The following is a 23,613-nucleotide window of genomic DNA, read 5'->3' on the forward strand; positions in this document are numbered from 1 at the left end:
ATATACTCCTCTTTACACATTTTCGTGTTTATGACCCTACTGAAAACAGGTGCTATAAATGCTTTTTGAAAAGTCATTGATGATTGATCCACATTTCACATTTAAGTATATATATATATATATACATTGCATGCATCTGCATGTGCCGGGTCTACTACAAATTTCTACTTTGACAGAACACTTTAAGTTAGAGAGAACTGTGGGTTAGAAGAAAAGTATGTGTATGATAAATGATATACTCGTCATAATAAAATCTATTTTTTTAAATCTATATTTACTGAACATTCAAATATTAATTTAGAGAGTTTTCCCGTTCATTATGAAACAACTTCTTGCTAATCCCTAACCGATTCAGTTTATGTATTCAGATACATAAAATCGCCTTTAATAGTTATTAAAGGACAAGAAATTCATGCATTTCACATTGTCAAAAAATCATCTATACTAGAAATTTAAACAGTTAAATAAAAATATTTAAATAATAAATTTTATATTTTTATTTAATTATAAAAATTTTAATATCATATTATATGAAATTATTTATTCTAAAATTTTATTCTGTTAAATAGAAGTATAAGAATGATTTGAGTTTAATTTTGATGCTATAAAACATTTTAAACAATTATAATTACATCTGTTTTTTTTAATGATTGCAATAATATAAAAGTTAATTATTTTTACTGATATAACATTAATCAAAATTAAATTTATAATGTTATATATAGATAATTTTTTTTAAGAATAAATTCGTCATTTTCAACCCAAAAAAAATTCTATCTGTATAAGCTACGGCTAGTCATAATTAGACTTAGACGAATAAGAATAAGTGAATGGCCATTGAATTGAGTCATAAAACATCTTTAAATAAATAAAAGGAAAAAAAAAAGAAGAGTGCTAGAGAACCAGCAACTTTTGTGTTTTGTAACTATCAATTGGCTATTAATAGTATTTTTAATGGTGTGAGACTACATTCAATGGTTGGAGATCACTCACTTTTTTTTTTATGGTTAAGTGCTGACCACAAAACACAAAAGTTGCTGGACCCTAGACTTTTCCAAAAGAAAAAAAAAATCACCAATTGTAAAGTAAAAAACAAAATTTGGTCGTTGGTATATATTTATAGTTTATACATACATTCTCTTCTTTAAGTTTCCTCCATCATTTTCTCACCGACGCTAAATATCTTCCTCTGCTCTCCTACATATATATGGACATCATAATATTACTTTCTTTAAATTCAATCATCTCTGGAGCTTAATTAGTTTATTTGGTCATCGATCAAACTAAATCAGCAAGTAGCAAGCATGAAGAAAACTTCACCATACATTTCCTTCTTCCTAGTACTCTTCTTTGTCTTCTTTGCCTTTTGCTTTTCCTCTTTGGCTTTTGGACAGGCCACTTTGCCCCAAGATGAAGGTAATTTTCTCACAATATAATGCTTTTTATATATCCATCTCTCTATCATGATGCTTTTTAATATATTTTATGTAGAGAACTTGATTTAAATGTGATAATAAGATTTTGTATGATTGAAGGATATACATGAATGATACACAACTTTATATATTAATGTTAAACTATATTCCATGTTAATGATACAAAACTTATATTAATCTTAATATAATTATGTTGAAATTCATTTTTTTTTAGATCAACAAAAATCGAATTCTAAACTTTTGAGTAATAAAAACTGATATTATTATATAGTGAAATTATTTCTTTAAAAGATTTAAATGAATAAAAGAAATACATGAATAATTATATCTTTAATACTAACAGGATGTTGTGATAGCTATTAATCTGTAGTATTACTTTAAAAGTGTAGTTAAATTTATATATTACAATTCTTTTTGTTATTTGATGATATTTTTTAATTTGATGGTATTTCATATCATATGAATGTATACAGTGGAAGCTCTGAACGACATAGCTAAGACGCTTGGAAAGGAGAATTTGTTTTCTGAAGAAAAAGATGTATGCAGTAGTAGTGAAGAAGAACAAAGTGGGAGCTCGTGCATGATGTTGAAGGGTAATCAAACTACTGTTGTCATCTGCAACTGCTCCTATGCCGATTCCACTCTCTGCCATGTCACTAGCTTGTAGGACTTCTCTATATCTCTCTCACTCCATCCTTCTTATCCCTAATAATTAACGCTAGTGTGTCCGATTCTCAGAATTTATTGTTATAGGTTAATAGTTAATTATTAATATTTAAAAATATGAGTTAAAATATGTTATTAAATTATTAGATTAAAGTAATTAGATTAATGGTTAAAAATAATAACAAAAAATAATAAATTTTGATAAATTTTTAATATTTTTTATAATTAATAAATGTTTTTAAAAAAGAAAATAATATTACAAAAAAATAATAAAATATCATAAAATTATTTATTTTAAAAAATTTAAATTATTAAATAAAAATATATAAATAATTATGTATCTGACAAAATATAAATAAATTTGTTTAAAAAAATTTGGCTATTTTTTTTGTTTAGATAAAAAAAATTAGAGACAATTAAGATAAAATAGAAAAAATATATATTAACTTTGTCATGATATTATTTTTTTAATAAGTTTAAGTTGATAAAGAGAGATATATAAATATAATTTATTCTAAATATGTTTTTTTATACAAAATTGTTTTTGGGTATATTTGAAATTAGGAGGAATTAAAGAGAAAGAAAGCCAAATTATTATGAATGGTTAATATTTTCAACAAACTTAACATGCCGAATAATTAATAAAATGATTAAAAATTACTATGGTATAAAATGAAAATAATAATTAACTAAATTTATGAAATATTATTTTAAAACCATTTTGAACCAATAAACAGATGTGTGAAACGACAAAGTCTCCCAGGTCAACTCCCACCAGAACTTGTGAGGTTGCCTTACCTTCAACAAATGTATGTATCTCTCTTGACTTCACAAAATTCAATACCCAATAATTTCTGGATTTTTTTTTTCTCATATCTTAAACTTTAATATATAGGTTGCGTGCATGACAAAGACTCTTCCTCTGTTTTTATTACAGCGATCTTACATACAACCTCCTGAATGGAACTATTCCAAAAGAATGGGGCCGAATGACGAATCTTACCTTCATGTATATTATTTTATTTTATTAATTATTTCTCTTTTATTAGCTATATATTTTGAATCATTATTCTGTATAATATACGAAGAGAAACTTTAGAGCAATGATTGAATTATCTCTGTAAAACATCAAAATCACAGGTTTAAGCAACAAGAAACTAATAATGTCAACATTAATAATCTTTGTTATTACAGATCCTTAGGGGGAAATCGAATAACGGGTTCAATTCCAAAAGAGATAGCAAACATTTCCACACTCCAAGTTTTGTGAGTTGCTCCTCTTTCACACCTTAGTTACCAAAAAATATTATTTTTTACTATTTTTTTAAATTTAGTTTAAAATTAAATGTATGTGGATAAAATAATTTTTGTGTGTTACTTTGATCAAATAAATAGTTATTTAAAAATTAAACAATACAACAACATAGTTGCATTCAAAGAGTTTTAATTATTTGTTGAACTTAACTATCAATAACTTGAAATGGATATAGTGTTGTTGAGTTCAATCAAATGTCTGGAAAGCTTCCTCCTGAGCTTGGGAATCTCTCACAACTTCAAAGACTGTAAGACCTTTAATTATTAATTACTTACCTTTATCTTATCTTATATTATATTATATTTCACATGCATAATCTTAGCAAACATTTCTTGGATTTTATAATCACTAAATATACAGGCAAATTAACTCAAACAATTTTACCGGAGAGCTTCCTGCAACACTTGCCAAGCTCACTTCATTGCAGATTGTGTAAGCTTCATAGTTTTATCAAAACCATGGAAAAAAAAATGTAACTAAAGAAAATTTAATTTTATGTTTTTCTTTGTTTCATGTGTCCTTATCCTATATGCATGCAGTCAACTTGCCGACAATCAATTTTCGGGGAAGATACCTGATTTTATTCAAAGTTGGACAAATCTTCAGCAACTGTGTGAACTCTATATTTTACTTTATTTTTTATTTTTCTGTTAATTAATTAAAACTTTTCTTATCTGAAGTCGGCTCTACTTGTTATTTATTTTGTTAGAGTAATTCAAGGGAGTGGGCTTAGTGGGCCAATTCCTTCCGGGATTTCAGTTTTGGAACACTTAAATGACTTGTAAGTATCATATTTAATTTTATATTGTTGAATTGTTTTCAAAAGTTGTTTATATAGTATGGTTCTGTTTATTAATTTAGCTATGATTCTGATTATTTTATGCAGGAGAATAAGTGATCTGAATGGAGATGAAAATTCATCTTTTCCTCAACTTAAAAATATGTCAATGAAAAATCTGTGAGTTTATTGTTTTAATTTTATTCCCTTATAAATAATTTGAAGTTGAAAGTAAACAAAATTAGTTTCCAAGATAACAGAGAAAACAGAAAACAAAATACATTTGTTGGAAACTAAAAGAAGCCATTAGGAAAAAAGGATATTTATATTAGTATGTGAATCTATTATGTATCCTATGATAAAAGTATTACTATTTATAGGTGTCAAAGAAATAAAAAGCAAAATACAAAAATAATTGTCTAAATTAAATTCAAATGTAAATTGTATTCTAACAATATTCAAATATAAATTATAATTTAACTAATATTCAAATTTTTTTCCAATAACATTATTTTCAATTTGAAATAAAATTGATGAATATACATATTTTTTTTATAAAATAATGAAAAAATAAAAAAGGAAAAATATTAAATGAAATCTTTCTTCATTGTTGAGTAAATTTTAATTTGATAAGTAATTTTCTTTGGTAAAAAAGATTTATTCCGTGCATTGCGCCAGTTTAAAATACTAGTTAAAATTTGAGAGAAAAAGAAAGGTAGAGTGCAACATGGAGGAAATGTTATCTATTGATTGGTGTTGTCTCTTTTGTTTTCGCAGGATTTTGAAGAGTTGCAATATTAATGGAACACTGCCTACATATCTTGGGAGCATGACAAGTTTACAAACCTTGTAATTGCATACTTTTAACATATTTTTCTTATAATATATTTAGCTAATGTAATTTTTTTTCCTGATTTTCTAACTTTTTTTCAGAGACCTCAGCTTCAACAAATTAACTGGACCAATTCCACCTCAATATGAGAGCCTTATCACCCGATTAGTGGCATACATGTAACTTATTTATCATACTTTTCCAGTAGTCTTTTGGTGCTTATAACTGAATTAATTTCACCACATTATGAGACTTTAGTACTGTTTGTTTTAAAGTACTACGAGTATTATATTTAATAGATAAAAATTAAAATTAAAATTTTAGTCTTGAAAAATAAAATTTTAATCTCTTCAATACTTTTAAAAAATAAAAATATATGAAATTAAAATTTTTAGAAATATAAACTAAAATTTTAATAATATTTATTTTTAAAAATACTCTTATCTAATCTTTTGAATTCCAAGTCTATCCCTTCCACCAAAACAGAAGACAAAACAAAGTTAAATAGGATAGTAACAATTTTTTGATGGGCTCTCCTTCTCCGGCATGAACACATCAGCAGAGCAACTCGATAAGAGTAAAGGTCGTAGCAACGACGGTAACAGCAACAAAGAAGCTTGCCTCGCAACCTCCTCATCCTCTCTCTCTCTCTTTTTCCCGTATCTTTAAATCCAGTGGTGGCAACGGTGACTTTCTCCGGCGTTGCACCTTTCTATCTCGACCGCTTCTCCTTCGTTCTTCATCGGCAATGTCAGTTTGTTGTTGTCGTTCTCCCTTCTTTTTCTCCGATTGTTCTCTGGTTCTCCCCTTCCCCCCGCCTCCTGCTAGGGATATCAACGGGGGCGGGGAGATGCCTCCCTGCTTTCCATTCCTGTCCCCTCATTTGCTCTCTGTCCCCATCTTCGTTTTTTGTCGTAGAAAAATATTGCTCCCCATTTTCATTCTCCGTTGGGATTCTATTCCCCATCTCTCTAATAGTTCTAACTAATTATTAATTTCCATAGAAATAAAGCTGAAAGTATCCATCCTATACAAAAACAGCAAGATTTTATACAAAAAGCCTAAACAACAAGATGGTGACTTCTTTCAAAATGACGTAGTGGGGATGCCACGGCGAGCCAGAGCATAGAGCAGTGGACAAGGTGGGGGACGCAGCATCAGAGAGGAGAATGGACATGACGACAGAATTGTAGAAAGGAAAGCCACGAATATAAAGAACGACGCGGTGAGGGTAATGGAACAATGAGGGATGACAATGCGGTGAGACTGGAGAGTGGCGAGAGGGTCACTACAGAAAAGTTGGATGGAGTATGGGCGACGCTAGGGATCTATGAATTGAAAAAGGGTTATGCGAATAAGGATTAGGAATTTTGGGTCTCTCTCTCTCTCTCTCTCTCTCTCTCTCTCTCTCTCTCTCTCTCTCTCTCTCTCTATATATATATATATATATATATATATATATATATATATATATATATGGCATGTGAAATGACTAAAAAACATATATGAGAAACAAATTATTAAGGACAATTAAGTAAAAATTTATAAATTTTGGGGATTAGCGAGAACGCCACGGGGATCCCTGCTCGGGTTCCTGCGCCTGCCTCAAAAAAATTTTGCCCCTCGTTTCCATCTCCACAAAATTTTTTTTTCACAGTCATATCTTCATTCGAGACAGTTTTCGCAGGGATCTCTACATCTCAAAGAGTTTTGCCATCCCTACCCCTGCGATTTCTCCTCTCCAACAAAAACTATGGTGTGGTTGATAAGGAGCCTAGCCATTCAGGTCACAACTACTTCCAATACCAACACACTCTTGTTTCTACAATGCAAGATTTGAAGACCCTCAACCTCACTTCCTCCATTCTTGTTTCCTCTACAAAAAGCACTTGAGGAAAACAGAGACATCTTATTAATAAACAAGTTAGAATCAAGTTTCAACAATTTAAGATCCCTTGACCCAATTTGGCAATGAATTTTTGTTATTTTAGATAATTGGAATCTGATTTTGAAATTTGATGACTGAGGTGACATGAAGAAAAAATTTGAGGAAAAAAAAAGAAAAAAAGATATTTAAATAATTTTGTTTGTTTCAATTTTTGTATTTATATTAAATCTAATAGATATTGAGACATAACTTAATCTTATGTATAATTTAGTTTTATACACTTTACACCAAATACAATATAATAATTTGATTTAGTCTTTATCTGTCAGTTTCTGTCTCTTTTCTAAATGTAGTCTATCTATTAATTTTATAAAAGTATTTCTTAAAAGTTGGAATAGAAAAAAATGTATTTGGGTAATGAAATAAATAAAAAAATATTTGATTTTTAAAATTAAAATTATTTAATTGTGTGTTCCTTAAAAAATAAGGACAATCAAGACAAATATTATAACGTTTCTATATTTATAATATGTTAAATATGTTCTAAGAATACAAATATTTTTCATCAAAATTATTAAAATATAATTATTCAAGTATCTTCTTTAACGACATAATATCAAAGTTTGTATGACTTAAAAATCTAAAATTCGATCATTGATGGCTAAAAAAAATTTTTCAGCATAAAATAAATTTTGTGTATTTTAGGCTATTATTCATATTTAAAATCATATAACACACACAAATTTGACTACAAATCTTAGCTTTGTATATTTTTAGACTATGCCCCAATTATAAAGGGTACAAGTACCTTACACCAGAAGGCAAAATCATTATTTCAAGGTATATTCTCTTTGATGAGATTATATTTTTCTATTAATCTCTTTTTTCTTCTGAACCTAAAGCCTCATCTAAAACTGCAACCTCACCCCAAACATCTTTAAATTTTCATCCTCTCATTACACCTTCACCATCACCACTCACCATTTCCTCTACCACTCTAAATAACTATGACATCATTAATTCTAAGCATCTTCCACCTCTTCTCACATAACCTATCCCACACCTGATCAAAATTCTTTGCCATCACTTAATTCTGGTTTACTCCTGATGATTTTTTAGTGGCTAAGAAAAAGGGGAGGGAGTTGAATCTTAACCCCTTTTTTACTTAGTAACACTTGCTGGTCTTTAAAATAATTTTTGGAGACTTTTTGATTTTTGTCTCGTACCCAACCACGAGACTTTTTCTTTTTATCTCGTAACCCGTCACGAGATATTTTTCGGTTTTATCTCCTATACAGCAGAAACAGAAATAGAGTAGAAGAGAAATAGAAAATCACACCACGAAGTATCCTGGTTCAGCTGCCAAGTGCAATGCAGCCTACATCCAGTCTCCATCACCACAATGATGGAATTTCACTATAATCATCATGATTACATACACCAATTCTCCCTAGGAACTACCCTTCCTATCCGGGACAAGTCCAGAATCTAAACCCCAATTCTGAACTTGACTTGGTTACTGCCAAGCTTTCAACTGCTAAGTGCTAACCCAACTTGCAAGGGGATTCCCACATAATCATGAAATACAACACAGATGTACAAAGGACCTCTAAGGACATCTATGACTTTTCTTTTAATTTTGCACTCTCTGCCTTTTTCCGCTCTATGACTTTTTCTTACAAACCTCACTGTTTGCCTTTTTCCATGAGACTCAAGACAGACAAAATTAAACAGAAAATTACAAAACAGAACATTGAAGGAGAAGAACTTCTGTTAGCTTAGGTAGCTATGAGAACTCTGTGCCTTGCATTCTCACTCCTTGCTTCAAGCCATGGCTGTTCATCCTTATTTATAGAAGGGGAAGCCTCCACGGTTGAAAACTGTTGAACCAAGTTAAACTTCTTCTTCTTCAAGCAAAACCGGTTCGGCCAGAGAGAGAAAGGAGAGGAAACCAAATGTAAAACCCAACATGCAATTACCTCTGTGTCTTCCCTTTACACCAAGCTTCATCAATCTGGGCCTTCCATCTTGATTTGCACTCCAAGAAGGATTCCTGGCCCTTGATGAGTTCTTGATGATGACAGCTTCATCTGCTCCAACTTCTGCCTCATCCACCACGTAGCTACAGTGGCTACCTCCTGTAGTGGTTGAGCAAAATCAGAGACAAGCCATCCCTCCAAGGATCTTCTTCCTCTGACCGAAGTGGATCTCCACCATTTTTGGTCATGGAGAGCTTGAGACTTCCTCGCCACTTCTTACCATAAGTGGCAAAGATCTCAGCCACACCATGCCTTTGATTTACTTTTTCTTGATGCCATCATCACTATGACTTCAAGCTTGCTTCTAGCTTCTTCTTTTTGTTTCTGATAACTTGTGATAACTTGCCTTAACTTCCATCTTCTTCTCTGTGAAGTGACCGAAGGCAAGAAGAGAGATGAGAAAGAAGAAAGAAAAAGGCTTCCAAATGAAATAAAGAAAGGAATTAAAATCAATTATATTCAATTAAAAATCCACTTTTCTTTCTTTTCTACCTTGTAACGTGTAGCTCACATTTAATTGCATCAAATCATATTTGCATTTTCTCTCTCATGTTACCAAGGCATTAACTCCATTTAATCAAATTTAAATTCCAACCATGGAGTGATTTGGTATCCGTGGGAAGCATGCAGCATTTGTTTTCTTTCCTTTTCAATTTTTGGACCAAGCCTTTGTTGGTCTTGCAATCACTATGATTTTGGGCTGCACCAAAATTTCTTGGCCCAATTTATGTTGCCTAATAATTCAGCCACATATTATAAGAACATTTTTGCACAATGCTGATTATTTTTGCCAACATTGTTGGGCTTTAAGTTGCATTAAACCCAATCACCAAAATCTGCATGTAACATAGAAATTATTAATTAAACATATTTAAAGCATAAATCAATTTAATAATTTCTAATTACTATTTTAATAATATTTGATCATTTTCTTAATTTGGAGTTTTCAAACTCAACAATCCCCTACCCAAGTTACTACTACAAATAATCCTACTACACCCACTATCCCTATTTTAGGCATTTTCATTGATTTGCCTATCTCACCACCATCCTCATATGCCACTAATATTCACCCTATGATGACAAGATTAAACTCTGATCACTCAATGACCAAAGTTATCACTTCACATGTTTCTCAAATTTTGAACCTTATTGGTTTCAGGCTATGAAATAAGAAATGGTAGCTTTAAACAGAACAAATACTTAGATTTTGCGAACTACTCCTCTAATAGCAATGTTATTAGATGTAGATAGGTGTTTGCTATTAAGAAACATTCTTGATGGTTCAATTTTAAAATACAAAGTCAGGCTTATTGCAAAAGGTTTTCACCAAATCATATTCTGAGTCATACATTCTCACTCAATCTAAATATATTAGAGACTTATTAAAGAGGGCCGGCGTGAACTTTTCTATTGTGACAACATTAATGTTGTTCTCCTCACAGCAAATCATATCCTTTACAACAAAACTAAACATTTTGAGTTAGATCTTCATGTAGTAAGATAATGTGTACAGCAGAAGAAACTATATGTTGTTGTTCACATCTTTGCTTTTGATCAATTTGCTGATGTTTTAACAAAACCACTATCAGCTGCCACTATTGATCGTTTTAGAAACCAATTCAGAATCTCCTCTAAAAATACCATAAATTTGGGGGAGAGTATAAGAAATAAGTTAGTTATATAGTTAATAGAATTAATTGAATTATGTTTAGCCTTCTATACATAGAAAGAGCATTAGTATATTGTGTTAGAGAATCAATTAGAATCATTAGAATCAATTTAGATCAATTAGCATCGTCTATATTTATATAGCATATCTGTACATTAATTGTAGGATTCTATGTCTTTATTACTTTGATTTATTTAGCACCTATAAATACCCCTTGTATATTGTACCTGACACACAACTCAATAATACACTTTTCACATCATTCTCTCAGTCTCTTGTTTCTAACATGGTATCAAGAGCTTAGGTCCTTTTTTTTTTCAATGAATATTAGTTCATAGCCCCTTTGTTTTTTTTCTTGTCGGCAGTGTTCTTTGGCCTCCTTTTTCGTACTTTTCTTGACGCTTTGGTTCGTCACCCCCATAACCTTCTTGTTCGTCTCCTCGCCGTGATTCCAACGCAACCAGAACCGTCGCCATCCGCCGCCGGACGCGCCTCCACGCGCCGCCTAAAGACGTCGTCACGACCAGGTTGATCTTTCACCCGTGCCTCTTTGCTCGCGATTTTCGAGCTGTTTCCGACGCTTTGGTTCGTCACCTCCGGTATCATCGTGTTCTTCTCTCCGTCAGCTTTCCAACGCCACCAAGATCGCCGCCAACGACCACCACACGCGCCGTCAGAACATTGCTGCCGACCACCATTCTTTCTCATCCGGAGGCTTCAGCAGCCGTTGGATCTTCGTGCAGATCGGACGTCCCTGGAGCGTCCACGTGTCACAAGGTAAGCTGGTTGGGCAACCCGACCCGCGACGACCCGACCCGACCCGACCCGAGACCCGCGTGCCACCTGTGCGCCAGCGTGTCTCCTTCCGCCTCTCCCGTGCTGACACGTGTCATCACCCGCTGACGTGGCGCTGACACATTGCTGACGTGGCGCTGACGCATCGCTGACGTGGCTGCCAAGTGGACCATCCCTAAGGTTTTTTGGTGAGCTCTTTCCGATTCCGCGCTCTGTTTTCTCGTTTTCTGCCCCGAATTTGCAGTTTTTTTCTTCCTTTGCTATTTCTTCTATTACTATGGAAAAACCGGATGTCTTTCAGCCTATCCCTGTTATTCTTAATGGCTCCAACTATGCACATTGGGTTGAAGCCATGCGAGGATTTCTTAAAGGGAGAAAATTATGGCGATATGTAACTGGTGATATTGCTTGTCCTGTTAAGCCAACTGTATCCAAAGATGGTACCTCCAAATCCAAGGAGGATGCTGAGAAGGAGAAGGACTATGCAGAGAAATTGGAAGATTGGGATAGTAAAAATCATCAGATTATCACTTGGTTCCGCAACACTTCTACTCCTGGCATTCACTTACAATTTGGGCGTTTTGAAACTGCTAAAGAGGTATGGGATCATTTGGCGAAACGTTACACTATCTCTGATCTCTCTCATCAGTACCAACTGCTTAAGGAACTTCATAGCCTTAAGCAAGAACGTGGCCAAGCAGTTTTTGATTTTCTTGCTCAAATGGAGATTATTTGGGATCAGTTGACCTCCTGTGAGCCTGTTCTTAAAGATCCCACTGATGCTAAGGCATATGAGGATTATCGGAACCGGACACGTCTCATCCAATTTCTGATGGCACTTACTGATGACTATGAGCCGGTCAGGGCTTCTCTTCTTCATCAGAATCCCTTGCCTAGTCTTGAAGATGCTCTTCCTCGTCTTAAGTCTGAAGAAACGCGCTTGGGATTGCTTCGTTCTAAAAGTGAAACTGTCTTTGCTGCCACCGACAGAAAGGGAAAAATCTGTCGCAATTGTAATCGGCCTGGGCATTCCTTCTCCGACTGTCCTTCTATTGAATGTCGTAAGTGCAAACAAAAAGGCCACATTGGCTCCAATTGCCCGAAACTGTTCTGCCATTATTGTAAGCTCTCGGGTCACTTGATTGCTACCTGTCCTACTCGACCACCACGCTCAGATCAGAACAAGTATCAACCTCGTCCCAACCACTCTTCGCATGTGCCTGCCTCTGCTGCTGCTGCTACTGAGTCCACCTCTTCCACATCTCTCAACACACCTTCTGTCTCTCCATCAGATATTGAAACCCTTCTTCGGCAACTTCTCTCTTTCTCTGGTAATACCCCCGCTACTCTTTCCACCCCTCCAGGTAATTCTAAATGGTATTTTGATTCTGGTTGTTTCAATCATATGTCTCCTTTGCGTCATCTTTTTTCGTCGTTGTCTCCCACTACAAATGCACCTTCTGTTAACACTGCTAATGGTTCCCTCTTGCATGCAACACATCACGGGGTTATTTCACAGTCCAATATTCATCTTTCTGATGCTTATTTTATTCCAAAATTGAATTTTAATCTTATCTCTGTCGGTCAGCTTGTTGAACTTGGTTTTGATGTCATTTTTTCAAATTCTGGATGTCGTGTGCAGGATCGTCGGACGGGAAAGATCATCGGGACTGGATGTAAGGTTGGACGCTTATTTGAGCTCAAGAACCTTCATGTTCCCTCTACCCATATATGTGCTGCTTCCTCTCCATCTACTCTTCACTTGTGGCACCGACGTCTTGCCCATAGCTCCTTAGGCAAATTACGTCCTCTTATATCTACGGGTGTTTTAGGTCAAGTTCAAAATGAGTCTTTAGATTGCATTTCTTGTCACACTGCAAAACAACCTGCCTTATCCTTTAATAATAATTCCTCTATTGCATGCTCTCCTTTTGATCTTATTCATTCTGATGTTTGGGGACCCGCTCCCACCGCTTCTATGGGAGGGGCTCGATATTTTGTCCTCTTTATTGATGATTATTCCCGTTTTACTTGGGTCTATTTGATGACTAATCGTTGTGAGTTGCCTCAGATTTATATTAACTTTGCCACTATGGTTCGAACTCAGTTTTCAAAGGTCATTAAAATTTTCAGACGTGATAATGCTATGGAATATCGTGACTCCAAACTTTTAAATTTTCTCGCTGAACAGGGTACTTTGTCCGAGTTTTCTTGTCCTGGTACCTCTCAACAAAATGGCAGAGCTGAGCGTAAACACCGTCATATTCTTGACTCTGTCCGTGCGATGCTTATTTCCTCTTCCTGTCCTGAGCGTGCTTGGGGTGAAGCTGTCCTCACTGCTGTTCATGCTATCAATAGACTCCCTTCTTCTGTTCTTGGTAACACTACTCCCTTTGAGCGTCTTTATCGTACTTCTCCCGATTACAGTTCTCTCCGTGTTTTTGGTTGTGTCTGTTTTGTCCTTCTTCAGCCTCATGAACATAATAAGCTTGAACCTCGGGCTCACATGTGTTGTTTTCTTGGATATGCTTCTGAACATAAGGGTTATCGTTGTTGGGATCCTATCTCTCGCCGTATTCGTATATCTCGTCATGTTGTCTTCTGGGAACATCACATGTTCTCTAGTTTCTCCTCCTTTGAGTCCATTCCTTCTACTCCATCACCGTTTTTTACTAACCCAAATGTTGATCTCTTTCCTAGTGATGATACTACAGGGTCTACCCCAAGTCCACCACTCGAGGCTCCTGATCCTCCACCTTCTCCATCTCCCGATGATTCCAGTCCGGACGGCGATCCCACTCCTAGCGTCATGCCTCCTCCTCCCACTCGTTCTTCTAGAGTAAGGAATCCCCCTCCTCATCTTCTTGATTATCATTGCTTTTCTACTATTCTTCATCAACATGAACCTAAGTCATTCAGAGAAGCCTCCACAAATCCAAATTGGCAACAAGCAATGCAGGAAGAAATACAGGCACTTGAAAAAGCACACACTTGGGATTTGGTTGATCCTCCTTCTGATCAGGAAGTTGTGGGCAGTAGATGGGTATACAAGATCAAGACTCGCTCTGATGGCTCTATTGACCGTTATAAGGCACGATTGGTTGCTCAAGGTTGTACGCAAGAGTATGGTATTGATTATGAAGAGACTTTTGCTCCTGTTGCTCGCCTTACGTCTGTTAGAGCTCTCCTTGCCATTGCTGCGGTTAAAAGATGGTCTCTCAGTCAGATGGATGTGAAGAATGCATTTCTTAATGGGGATTTGAAACAAAGAGTCTATATGAAACCACCTCCAGGATATCCTTGTCCTTCCAGTAAGGTTTGTCTCCTTCGCAAGGCACTTTATGGACTTAAGCAAGCTCCTCGTGAATGGTTTGACAAGTTCAGCACTACCATATGCAGTCTTGGCTTTATTTCTAGTCCTCATGAGAATGCGCTTTTCATTCGTAAAAGCGACCGTGGAGTTGTTCTTCTACTTTTGTATGTTGATGACATGATTATTACTGGAGATGATGTTGATGGTATCTCTGATCTCAAGACCTCACTTCAGCGTACCTTTGAGATGAAGGATCTTGGTTCTCTCAGCTATTTTCTTGGTCTCGAGATCATCTCCACAGATGATGGCATTTATCTCTCTCAGGCTAAGTATGCTTCAGATCTCCTTGCCCGCGCTGGGATTACAGATAGTCGCACCGAGTCTACTCCTCTTGAGCCTAATGTTCGATTTACCCCTATGGATGGCACTGTTTTGGATAATCCGACACTTTATCGTCAATTAGTTGGCGGTCTCGTCTACTTGACTGTCACCCGACCAGACATTGCCTATCCAGTTCATGTCCTCAGCCAGTTCTTGTCTGCTCCCCGTACTACTCACTATGCGGCAGTTCTTCGCATTCTTCGGTATGTCAAAGGCACTCTTTTTCATGGCTTTTATTTTTCTGCCCATTCCTCTTTGACCCTTCAGGCATACTCTGATGCTGATTGGGCTGGTGATCCCACTGATCGTCGTTCTACTACTGGTTATTGTTTGTTTCTTGGCGACGCTCTCATCTCTTGGCGTGCTAAGAAGCAAACGTTCACTGCTCGCTCAAGCACAGAAGCTGAGTACCGTGCCCTTGCTGACACCACTGCTGAGGTTATCTCGGTTTGTTGGCTTCTCGAAGATCTGGGTGCTCCTCAGTCGTCCCCTACTGATGTCTTTTGTGATAACCGCAGTGCTATTCAGATTGCCCATAATGATGTGTTTCATGAACGCACCAAACACATTGAGATTGATTGTCATTTTGTTCGGCAACGAATTCTTATTGATGCTGTTCGTCTCGTTGCTGTTGGGACACTGGATCAGACTGCTGATATCTTCACGAAAGCTCATCACCCGACTCACTTTCGGATTTTGTTATCCAAACTCAAGCTGGTATCCTTAGCTCCCACTTGAGTTTGAGGGGGGATGTTAGAGAATCAATTAGAATCATTAGAATCAATTTAGATCAATTAGCATCGTCTATATTTATATAGCATATCTGTACATTAATTGTAGGATTCTATGTCTTTATTACTTTGATTTATTTAGCACCTATAAATACTCCTTGTATATTGTACCTGACACACAACTCAATAATACACTTTTCACATCATTCTCTCAGTCTCTTGTTTCTAACATATTGTATATAAACAGCTACATAGCATCTTTTGTAGTCACTAATCATATACTCAATAATCAATAATTTTCACTAATATTCATTCACATAGAACTCTCTTTCGTTCTCTAAATTCTCTGTCACTTCAAGATCATTCTTCTATTCTAATAGCTTACAATGATAATGTTCATATTGCATTGAGCAATATAGACTCCAAAAGAATAATAATTTCTTGATTCTCTCGATCCCAAATGCAGGTATTTAACTGGAAACTTTCTCACGGGAGATGTAAGTGAGGCATGGATAAATACAGCTAATAGGAAGCACTACTTGTAAGTTCGCTTTCGTAAGCTAATTATATAATTCGTCGAAAAGAATAATAATTAGCTCTTTGTTATTATCTTTAATTTATGTTAATCAATATTCATACGTGTCTTCCTTATTCCCAAATTATAATATTTTGAAACAAATTCTACCACTTGTTTAGAGACCTTTCGTACAATAACTTCAGCATTAGTCAGAGCCAAGATAATCAAGGATGTCAAGACGAAAATACGTAAGAGTGCAGCTATTGCATTATTTGTGTCATTATTTCTTATTCCAAATAAAATGTAATTATACGTGTAGATTAAAATTTAACTATTATTATTATTATTATTATTATTATTATTATTATTATTATTATTATTATTATTATTATTATTATTATTATCTATTTATTTTTTCTTTCATTTAGTAAAGTTAGTATATTAAAAAATTTGATATCATTAATTTTTTTTAAATAAATACTTGTTTAAAATCCACTAAAATTTTAATTGACACGTATTTAAAATTATAAAGTACTTTTGATAGCAAATTTATGAATATATATGTAAGCATATATTAACCTTCTTTTATATGTCTAGGAACTTATTTGCCAGCTCTTTGACCCGAAATGACACGTAAGTTTGGTATTCTGTATGATATATATAGATCTTATACTGTTTATTGTGATATAAGGTTATTATGTTAAATTACTTTGTCAATTCCATCATTTTCGCAGCGGAAAGGTTTCATGTTTGGAAAGCATTGTGTGTTCTAAAAGTAAGTTCTTTTTGGTGAACTTCCTAGAGATGTATATTTTGGGGTCTCATCACTATTATGTTGCCATTGTTAAACAACTACTCTTTCATATATATATATATATATATATATATATATATTAATAAAAATTTTAATGATTCTCTAATATTTCTCTTTATATATACAACTTTATTAATAAACTAGACAGAGATTAAAAAGTGTGAATAAAATAATAAGAAATTTATAATAAATTTTTTAAATTCATTTTCTCACAAAGAATAAGACATTTGATTTGAATGAGTTGTATCTCATTTTATTTTTAAATTTGTCGTCAAATTGCCGTGATCATAATCGTTTTAGATCAATTGGTTAAAGGAGGCGGACTACCAAATGACAAGTATCACTGATCCGTTGAGCGGTAATTTAAAATCGCCACAAAATCAAGAAAACATGCCACTAAGAACTAACTGTATCGAATTCTAATCAACATCCTAAATTTTGAAAATTAATCGTAACCTATTTTAATATGATTTGTGTTGCGCTACTTTTTTAGTGTAATTTTATAGATATTCCATTTTCATATACAAAAGTGATGAATGTAATGAAGAGAATAAAAAGCAATAAATGTGCACTCTTTTATAACAAAAAAATATGGTATGTACTTTAAAGCGTATTAAAAGGTAGGACAAATATTTCTCTCTTAAAATTACACATTCTTAAAATTTAGCATTGTTTATTGAGAAAAATTTCTTTAGAATATCGCCCATAACCAGACTTAACATCTTATAATCTATGACATTTGTAATAGGTGTAACGAACACCTTATGTTAGATACAATTCCAAAGTTATATACACATGGGTCTAATTGATTTCTACTTGTTGTGGTGGCAGCCTCATACTCTTTCCGTATAAATTGTGGTGGAAGAAAGGTAACAATAAATGGAAAGACATATGATGATGACACAGATGAAGGAGGAGCAGCAAAGTTCTATCACAATGAAAATACAAATTATTGGGCATTCAGTAGTACCGGTAACTACTTGGAAAGTAAAACTCCGCCAAACTATATTCCATCTATTGAGTCCAGTACGCTCTCTTTAAACAATAACAATGATGCTGAGCTCTACACCAATGCACGTGCATCTCCTGTTTCTTTGACTTACTATGGATTTTGCCTTGGAAATGGAAACTACATTGTGGATCTGCATTTTGCTGAGATTGTGTTTACTCATGATCAAACATATAAGAGCCTTGGAAGGCGTATATTTGACATCTACATTCAGGTACATATCTAACAACAGGTTCTACTACCATATTATGTTTTCGATATTTTCTTCTACAAGTTCAAAATGTATTACATAAAAAGTTCATAAATAATTTTTATATTTAATAGGATAATTTAATTGATTTCTATTTTTATTATACCTGAAATTTGTAACTATGCAAATCGCATAATAAAATAGTCATCCAAAATTAAAAATACATCACTTGTATATATTTATCAGCAGTTAGACATTTGACGTCTCATATTTTATTGATAAAGAATTTTAAGAACACTTTTAACAATTGTGAATAAAAAAATTTTAATAGTCACAAAAATCCCATAATACTATATAAGTAAAAATTTGTTGCCAAAATTAGTTTTCTTTTTTTTTTAGTGAAGATTACCATACACAAATTTTAATAAATAGTAATGCTTTTTTGTGAAAATTTTTTGTAACTGCCCATAAATTCCATTAAAGATCTAGGATTTAGGATCTAAACAATGGTTATTGCGGCAGAAGATAACATACATATGCTGCCAAATTAACTTTATTTTGCGACAGCTTTTTATCAACCATTGCTAAATGATAATGTAGCAGCAGTTGATATGACATAAGCCTAAACCTAATAAAAAATTGCTACTAACAGTCATGATCCTTATAATGCTAACAACCGAACACACTCATTACTGAAAGTAAATATTACTTGCATGCACTGAAACACATTGGAAAGTTTAATCGTAATTTGTAACAAAAATTGTAAATGACGAAATTGTCCCATGCAAAAATTATTGATGAATAAGTTGAGTCGAATTTATTTCGAAAACCAGCGATTTAGTTGTAATAATAATAATAATAATAATAATAATAATAATAATAATAATAATAATAATAATAATAATAATAATGTCAAATTGAGGTTGAAATTGAAGTGTTATAGGGAAACCTAGTGCGAAAGGACTTCAACATTGCAGAAGAAGCAGGAGGCATAGGTAAAAAAGTTATAAAATCGTTCAATGCAAGTGTGATTAATGGTACCTTAGAGATTCGTTTTTACTGGGCTGGCAAAGGAACAACTGCTATCCCACAAAAATCAATTTATGGTCCTCTTATATCAGCCATATCTGTCTATCGTGGTAGGTTTTTAGTTCTTAATTTTTTTTTTCTTTTTTGAATTAGAAGCAATATAATACAACTTTTCATTATTCTTTTTTCAAACGATAATTATGCATGCCAACTTTAATTTATGCTTCCTCAGATCATAGAAGTGGAATATCAACAGCTGCTGTGGTTGGAATTGTTGTTGCCGTGGCAATTATTATCATCTTGTTGATATTTGGCATGCTTTGGTGGAAAGGCTGTTTGGGAAAGAGAAATTCAAAAGGTAACTATTAGAAAGGGAAATAATTATTTAGTCTGTTCATAAATAATTTTTAAATTTTTAAATTCTTTTTTTGCAAAATAAAAATTGTCTATTTAAGACATTTTGGTAGCATTATTTTTTTTTAAGTTATAGATGTATATTAAATAATATAATTAAAATAAATAAAAGAGTTGATTTTAGTAAAATAATGAGAGAAATAAAGAAGTTAATGAAAAATAGTTAAGGATATAATTTTATAAAACATCAAATAATTTTTTATCACTTAAAAAAGTAGCTAAGGGTATAATAATTACGATTTTTATCTTGAGTCACACACTATAACATTTTCGACAATTAGCAACGTTTAATATTTGTTATGCTTCAATTTTCAGAATTAAAGGGTATAGATTTGCAAACTGGTATGTTTTCTGTACGACAAATCAAAATAGCAACAAATAACTTTGATATCATCAACAAGATTGGAGAAGGAGGATTTGGTCCCGTGTATAAGGTATTTTACCATATATAGAGATAGAAACACATATATATTTTCTATTTGTATTTTCACATTATTATATGGTATTTGAGAATAATAATCATTTAGCAACTATGATAAAAATGCAGTTGTCTTTATCTGAAGTTTTGATAATTAAAAATTATTAGATAATAATTTAATCAAATATATTAGATCATCTAATAATTTTTTTTTTTAAAAATTAACTCTATATGAAAACTACTACATGTAAATCTCTATCTTATTATATTCCAAGAACTATATGGCATTGTATTCTTTGAAAATGCAGGGAAAGTTACCTAATGGTACAATAATCGCAGTCAAGCAACTTTCTTCAAAATCAAAGCAAGGGAATCGTGAATTCTTAAATGAAATAGGCATGATTTCTGCTTTACAACATCCTTGTCTCGTTAAACTCTATGGATGTTGTGTTGAGGGAGATCAGTTATTTTTGATATATGAATACATGCAAAACAATAGTCTTGCTCGTGCTTTATTCGGTAATCTATTTAGTTAAAGTATTTTTGTTTATGTAAATGATTAAATATAGTATACGGTATTCTTTAATATAATTTAATGATTTTTAAAAGGCCGTGAAGAACACCAAATAAAGTTGGATTGGCAAACAAGACATAAGATTTGTGTTGGTATTGCTCGAGGATTAGCATACCTCCATGAAGAGTCAAGAGTGAAGGTGGTTCATAGAGATATCAAAGCCACTAATATCTTGCTCGATGAATATCTCAACCCTAAAATATCTGATTTTGGTTTGGCTAAACTTGACGAAGAAGACAACACCCATATTAGCACTCGTATTGCTGGCACATAGTAAGATTCTATATTTTTTTTTCTATGCAAAGTTTGATTAATAAATTATTTTTCTTGTTGCTTGAAATAAGAAAAAGTATACATTAATGTATCCTCAATTATTTAACCCTTTTTTTTTTATGAAAATTGAAATGTACCATACACATTTATTTGTCAATTAATAAAGTTGATACATTTGATAATTTGTTTTCAATTTATTATACAGTGGATATATGGCTCCAGAATATGCAATGCATGGTCAATTAACCGATAAAGCAGATGTATATAGTTTTGGAATTGTTGCCTTAGAAATTGTAAGTGGAAGAAATAATACAACCAACCAACATAGTGAAGGGGCATTCGTTTTACTTGATTGGGTAAGTATTCTTGTCTTGATGATCAAATACTAAAATGTGCCTATTTTTTGTGAATTTATATTGTTACTTATAATAAAAAATCTTGTTACAAGAATGTGGAGAAGAATAAATTTAGGTCTCTTAGTAATAAATAGATAATTAACACTAAAAGCTGTTAAATAATAGTCACATTTTGTATTATAATCTTGCACATTAAAACTTACACTTGTGATTTATTCATTTTATTCTCATAGCAAACCACTTCTCTTTCCTTTTCATATATCTAAGTGTTCTTTTAGAAATTTCTTGTACACAAATATTTTAACTAAATTTTACAATTATATATCTAAACACAATAATTTTTGAATTCTAGTCTTCTACATTTTAATCTACTACTTTTAAAGAAGTGTTCTTTATACCTGTTTGTAAGATTAAAATAAACAAGAAAAATGAAACATTTAAGAGAGACACAATTGATAGATGTTGTCAATATTTTAATAGATTAAAATTTTCAAATATTATTTCTCTGTTCTTGCTTACTTATTAGTTTGGGAAACCCTTGTTCCAATAACTTTAACTTATTAATTTAGAAATAAATTTATCACTTTCTGTATTAGGCACGTTTGCTGAGAGAGAAAGGTGATATAATGGAAATAGTTGATAGAAGATTATTGGATTCAAACTTGAAGAAAGAGGAGGTGATGGTGATGATCAATGTTGCTTTCTTATGCACTAATGTGTCTCCAACACTTAGGCCTACTATGTCTTCAGTAGTAAGCATGCTAGAAGGCAAAACCATTGTTCCAGAATTAGCTTCAGAGTCATTGGATGAGAAGAAATTGGAAGCATTGGAAATGTATTATCACCAAGATCACCAAAGTACCTCAACAATGGAGGTGCCATTGACTACTTCATCTACTTCTACAGCACAAGATTTGTATTCGATTCACCTAGACTCTTCTTATTTTGAGAGTAGAAATTAGAAGAATAGAAGTTTCGTAAACTATATATACATCTATCCCAAAATCCTAATTGATTGATGACTACTTTTTCCAATTGTAATTTGTAAATTGCTACATAAAAAGCTATTAGTTTCAAGATGAAAGTAGTAATTGAAGTACTGAAATTTTTATTAAGCTAAGGATACTTTTGGCGTATGTAATTTGATTGTGATGGTAAATTAAAAATGTAATACTAAAACAAAATTAATGAACAATTATGCGTGTAATTTTACAGATATATCAACTAGAATATTATTGAACTATAATTGTTTGACATACATACCTTATCCATTTTGAATTTTAAATATAGTACTATTTCATTCATACTCCTTTAGATATATTTATATGTATAGACTTATTTTCAGGTACATGTGATACTACTCATGCTTACTCATATGTACAATTTACCTATGCATATTCAACACTATTCATTAACTACATTTATGAAAGGGCAAAAAACCATATTAAGCCACATGCAGAAATGTTTAACCAAAATACGCCAAACAGAAATTTGTTTCAGCAATAAGCCAAGAGGCATTTTTATATAAATCGAACCACCAAGGTTCGAACTCTATTAGCAAGTAATTCGAACCATCTTGGTTCGAACTACTACTGGAAAAATGTGAATAATTCGAACCGGTTAGGTTCGAACCAGGAGAGCATGTAATTCGAACCGGTTGAGTTCGAATTATGTGGAGATTAGTCTAGTGTAATAAATCGAACCAGGTTGGTTCGAATTACGGGGAGAGAGGTTGATTGTAGTAATTCGAACCAAGCTGGTTCGAATTACATGTATCATGGTTCGAACCAGGTTAGTTCGAACCAAAGAGAGGTTGGTTGTAGTAATTTGAACCAGCCTGGTTCGAATTACATGTATCATGGTTCGAACCAGGTTAGTTCGAATTAGTAGGACTCAGAGCTCTATATAAACGCTGTAAACGTGATTTGCTCTCATTAGAGGACGTAAGATGGCTAGTGAGGAGGAGAGTTTTGCTATTTTGGTACACCACAGAGGATCCATCAAGAGAAAAACTCGGTCCGGAGTGAAGTTCACAGATAAGAATCCTCTCTATATTGTGGTGAATCGAACGACAAGCTATGATGACCTGGTTAGAGCTGTGCTGATGAAACTTGGCCTGGAAGGTGCGAAGCGGATTAAGAAGTTTTTCTATCGCATTCCAGTCACGATCCTG

At 33.1% G+C, this 23,613-nt stretch overlaps 1 protein-coding gene across 1 annotated transcript; it reads left to right on the forward strand.

Annotated features, from left to right (window-relative positions):
* Window positions 1-1,076: 1,076 nt before the first annotated feature.
* On the forward strand, window positions 1,077-22,635 carry LOC107612964 (putative LRR receptor-like serine/threonine-protein kinase At1g29720). The gene is made up of 24 exons (XM_016314769.3): window positions 1,077-1,416; window positions 1,910-2,099; window positions 2,840-2,911; window positions 3,040-3,111; window positions 3,297-3,368; window positions 3,593-3,664; window positions 3,778-3,849; window positions 3,957-4,028; window positions 4,127-4,198; window positions 4,304-4,375; window positions 4,973-5,044; window positions 5,129-5,206; window positions 16,313-16,387; window positions 16,543-16,611; window positions 16,961-16,996; window positions 17,098-17,138; window positions 18,009-18,400; window positions 19,320-19,515; window positions 19,638-19,763; window positions 20,135-20,253; window positions 20,546-20,756; window positions 20,847-21,084; window positions 21,290-21,440; window positions 22,037-22,635. Exons 1-24 carry the CDS (start codon window positions 1,305-1,307, stop codon window positions 22,400-22,402), a joined length of 3,048 nt encoding a protein of 1,015 aa, XP_016170255.1. The 5' UTR covers window positions 1,077-1,304; the 3' UTR covers window positions 22,403-22,635.
* The last annotated feature ends 978 nt before the right edge of the window (window positions 22,636-23,613 follow it).

Source organism: Arachis ipaensis, chromosome B8 (assembly GCF_059453495.1).
Source record: "Arachis ipaensis isolate K30076 ecotype BB chromosome B8, ASM5945349v1, whole genome shotgun sequence".
Classification (NCBI taxonomy): domain Eukaryota; kingdom Viridiplantae; phylum Streptophyta; class Magnoliopsida; order Fabales; family Fabaceae; genus Arachis; species Arachis ipaensis.

What these genes read in the sequence shown, in the direction of transcription:
- LOC107612964 (XM_016314769.3), top strand. Translation starts at nt 1,305, where the DNA reads ATGAAGAAAACTTCACCATACATTTCCTTCTTCCTAGTACTCTTCTTT. An exon ending in AATATGTCAATGAAAAATCT is followed by an intron (nt 4,376 to 4,972) that starts GTGAGTTTATTG and finishes TTGTTTTCGCAG; the next exon opens with GATTTTGAAGAGTTGCAATA. An exon ending in GATTTGGTCCCGTGTATAAG is followed by an intron (nt 20,254 to 20,545) that starts GTATTTTACCAT and finishes TTGAAAATGCAG; the next exon opens with GGAAAGTTACCTAATGGTAC.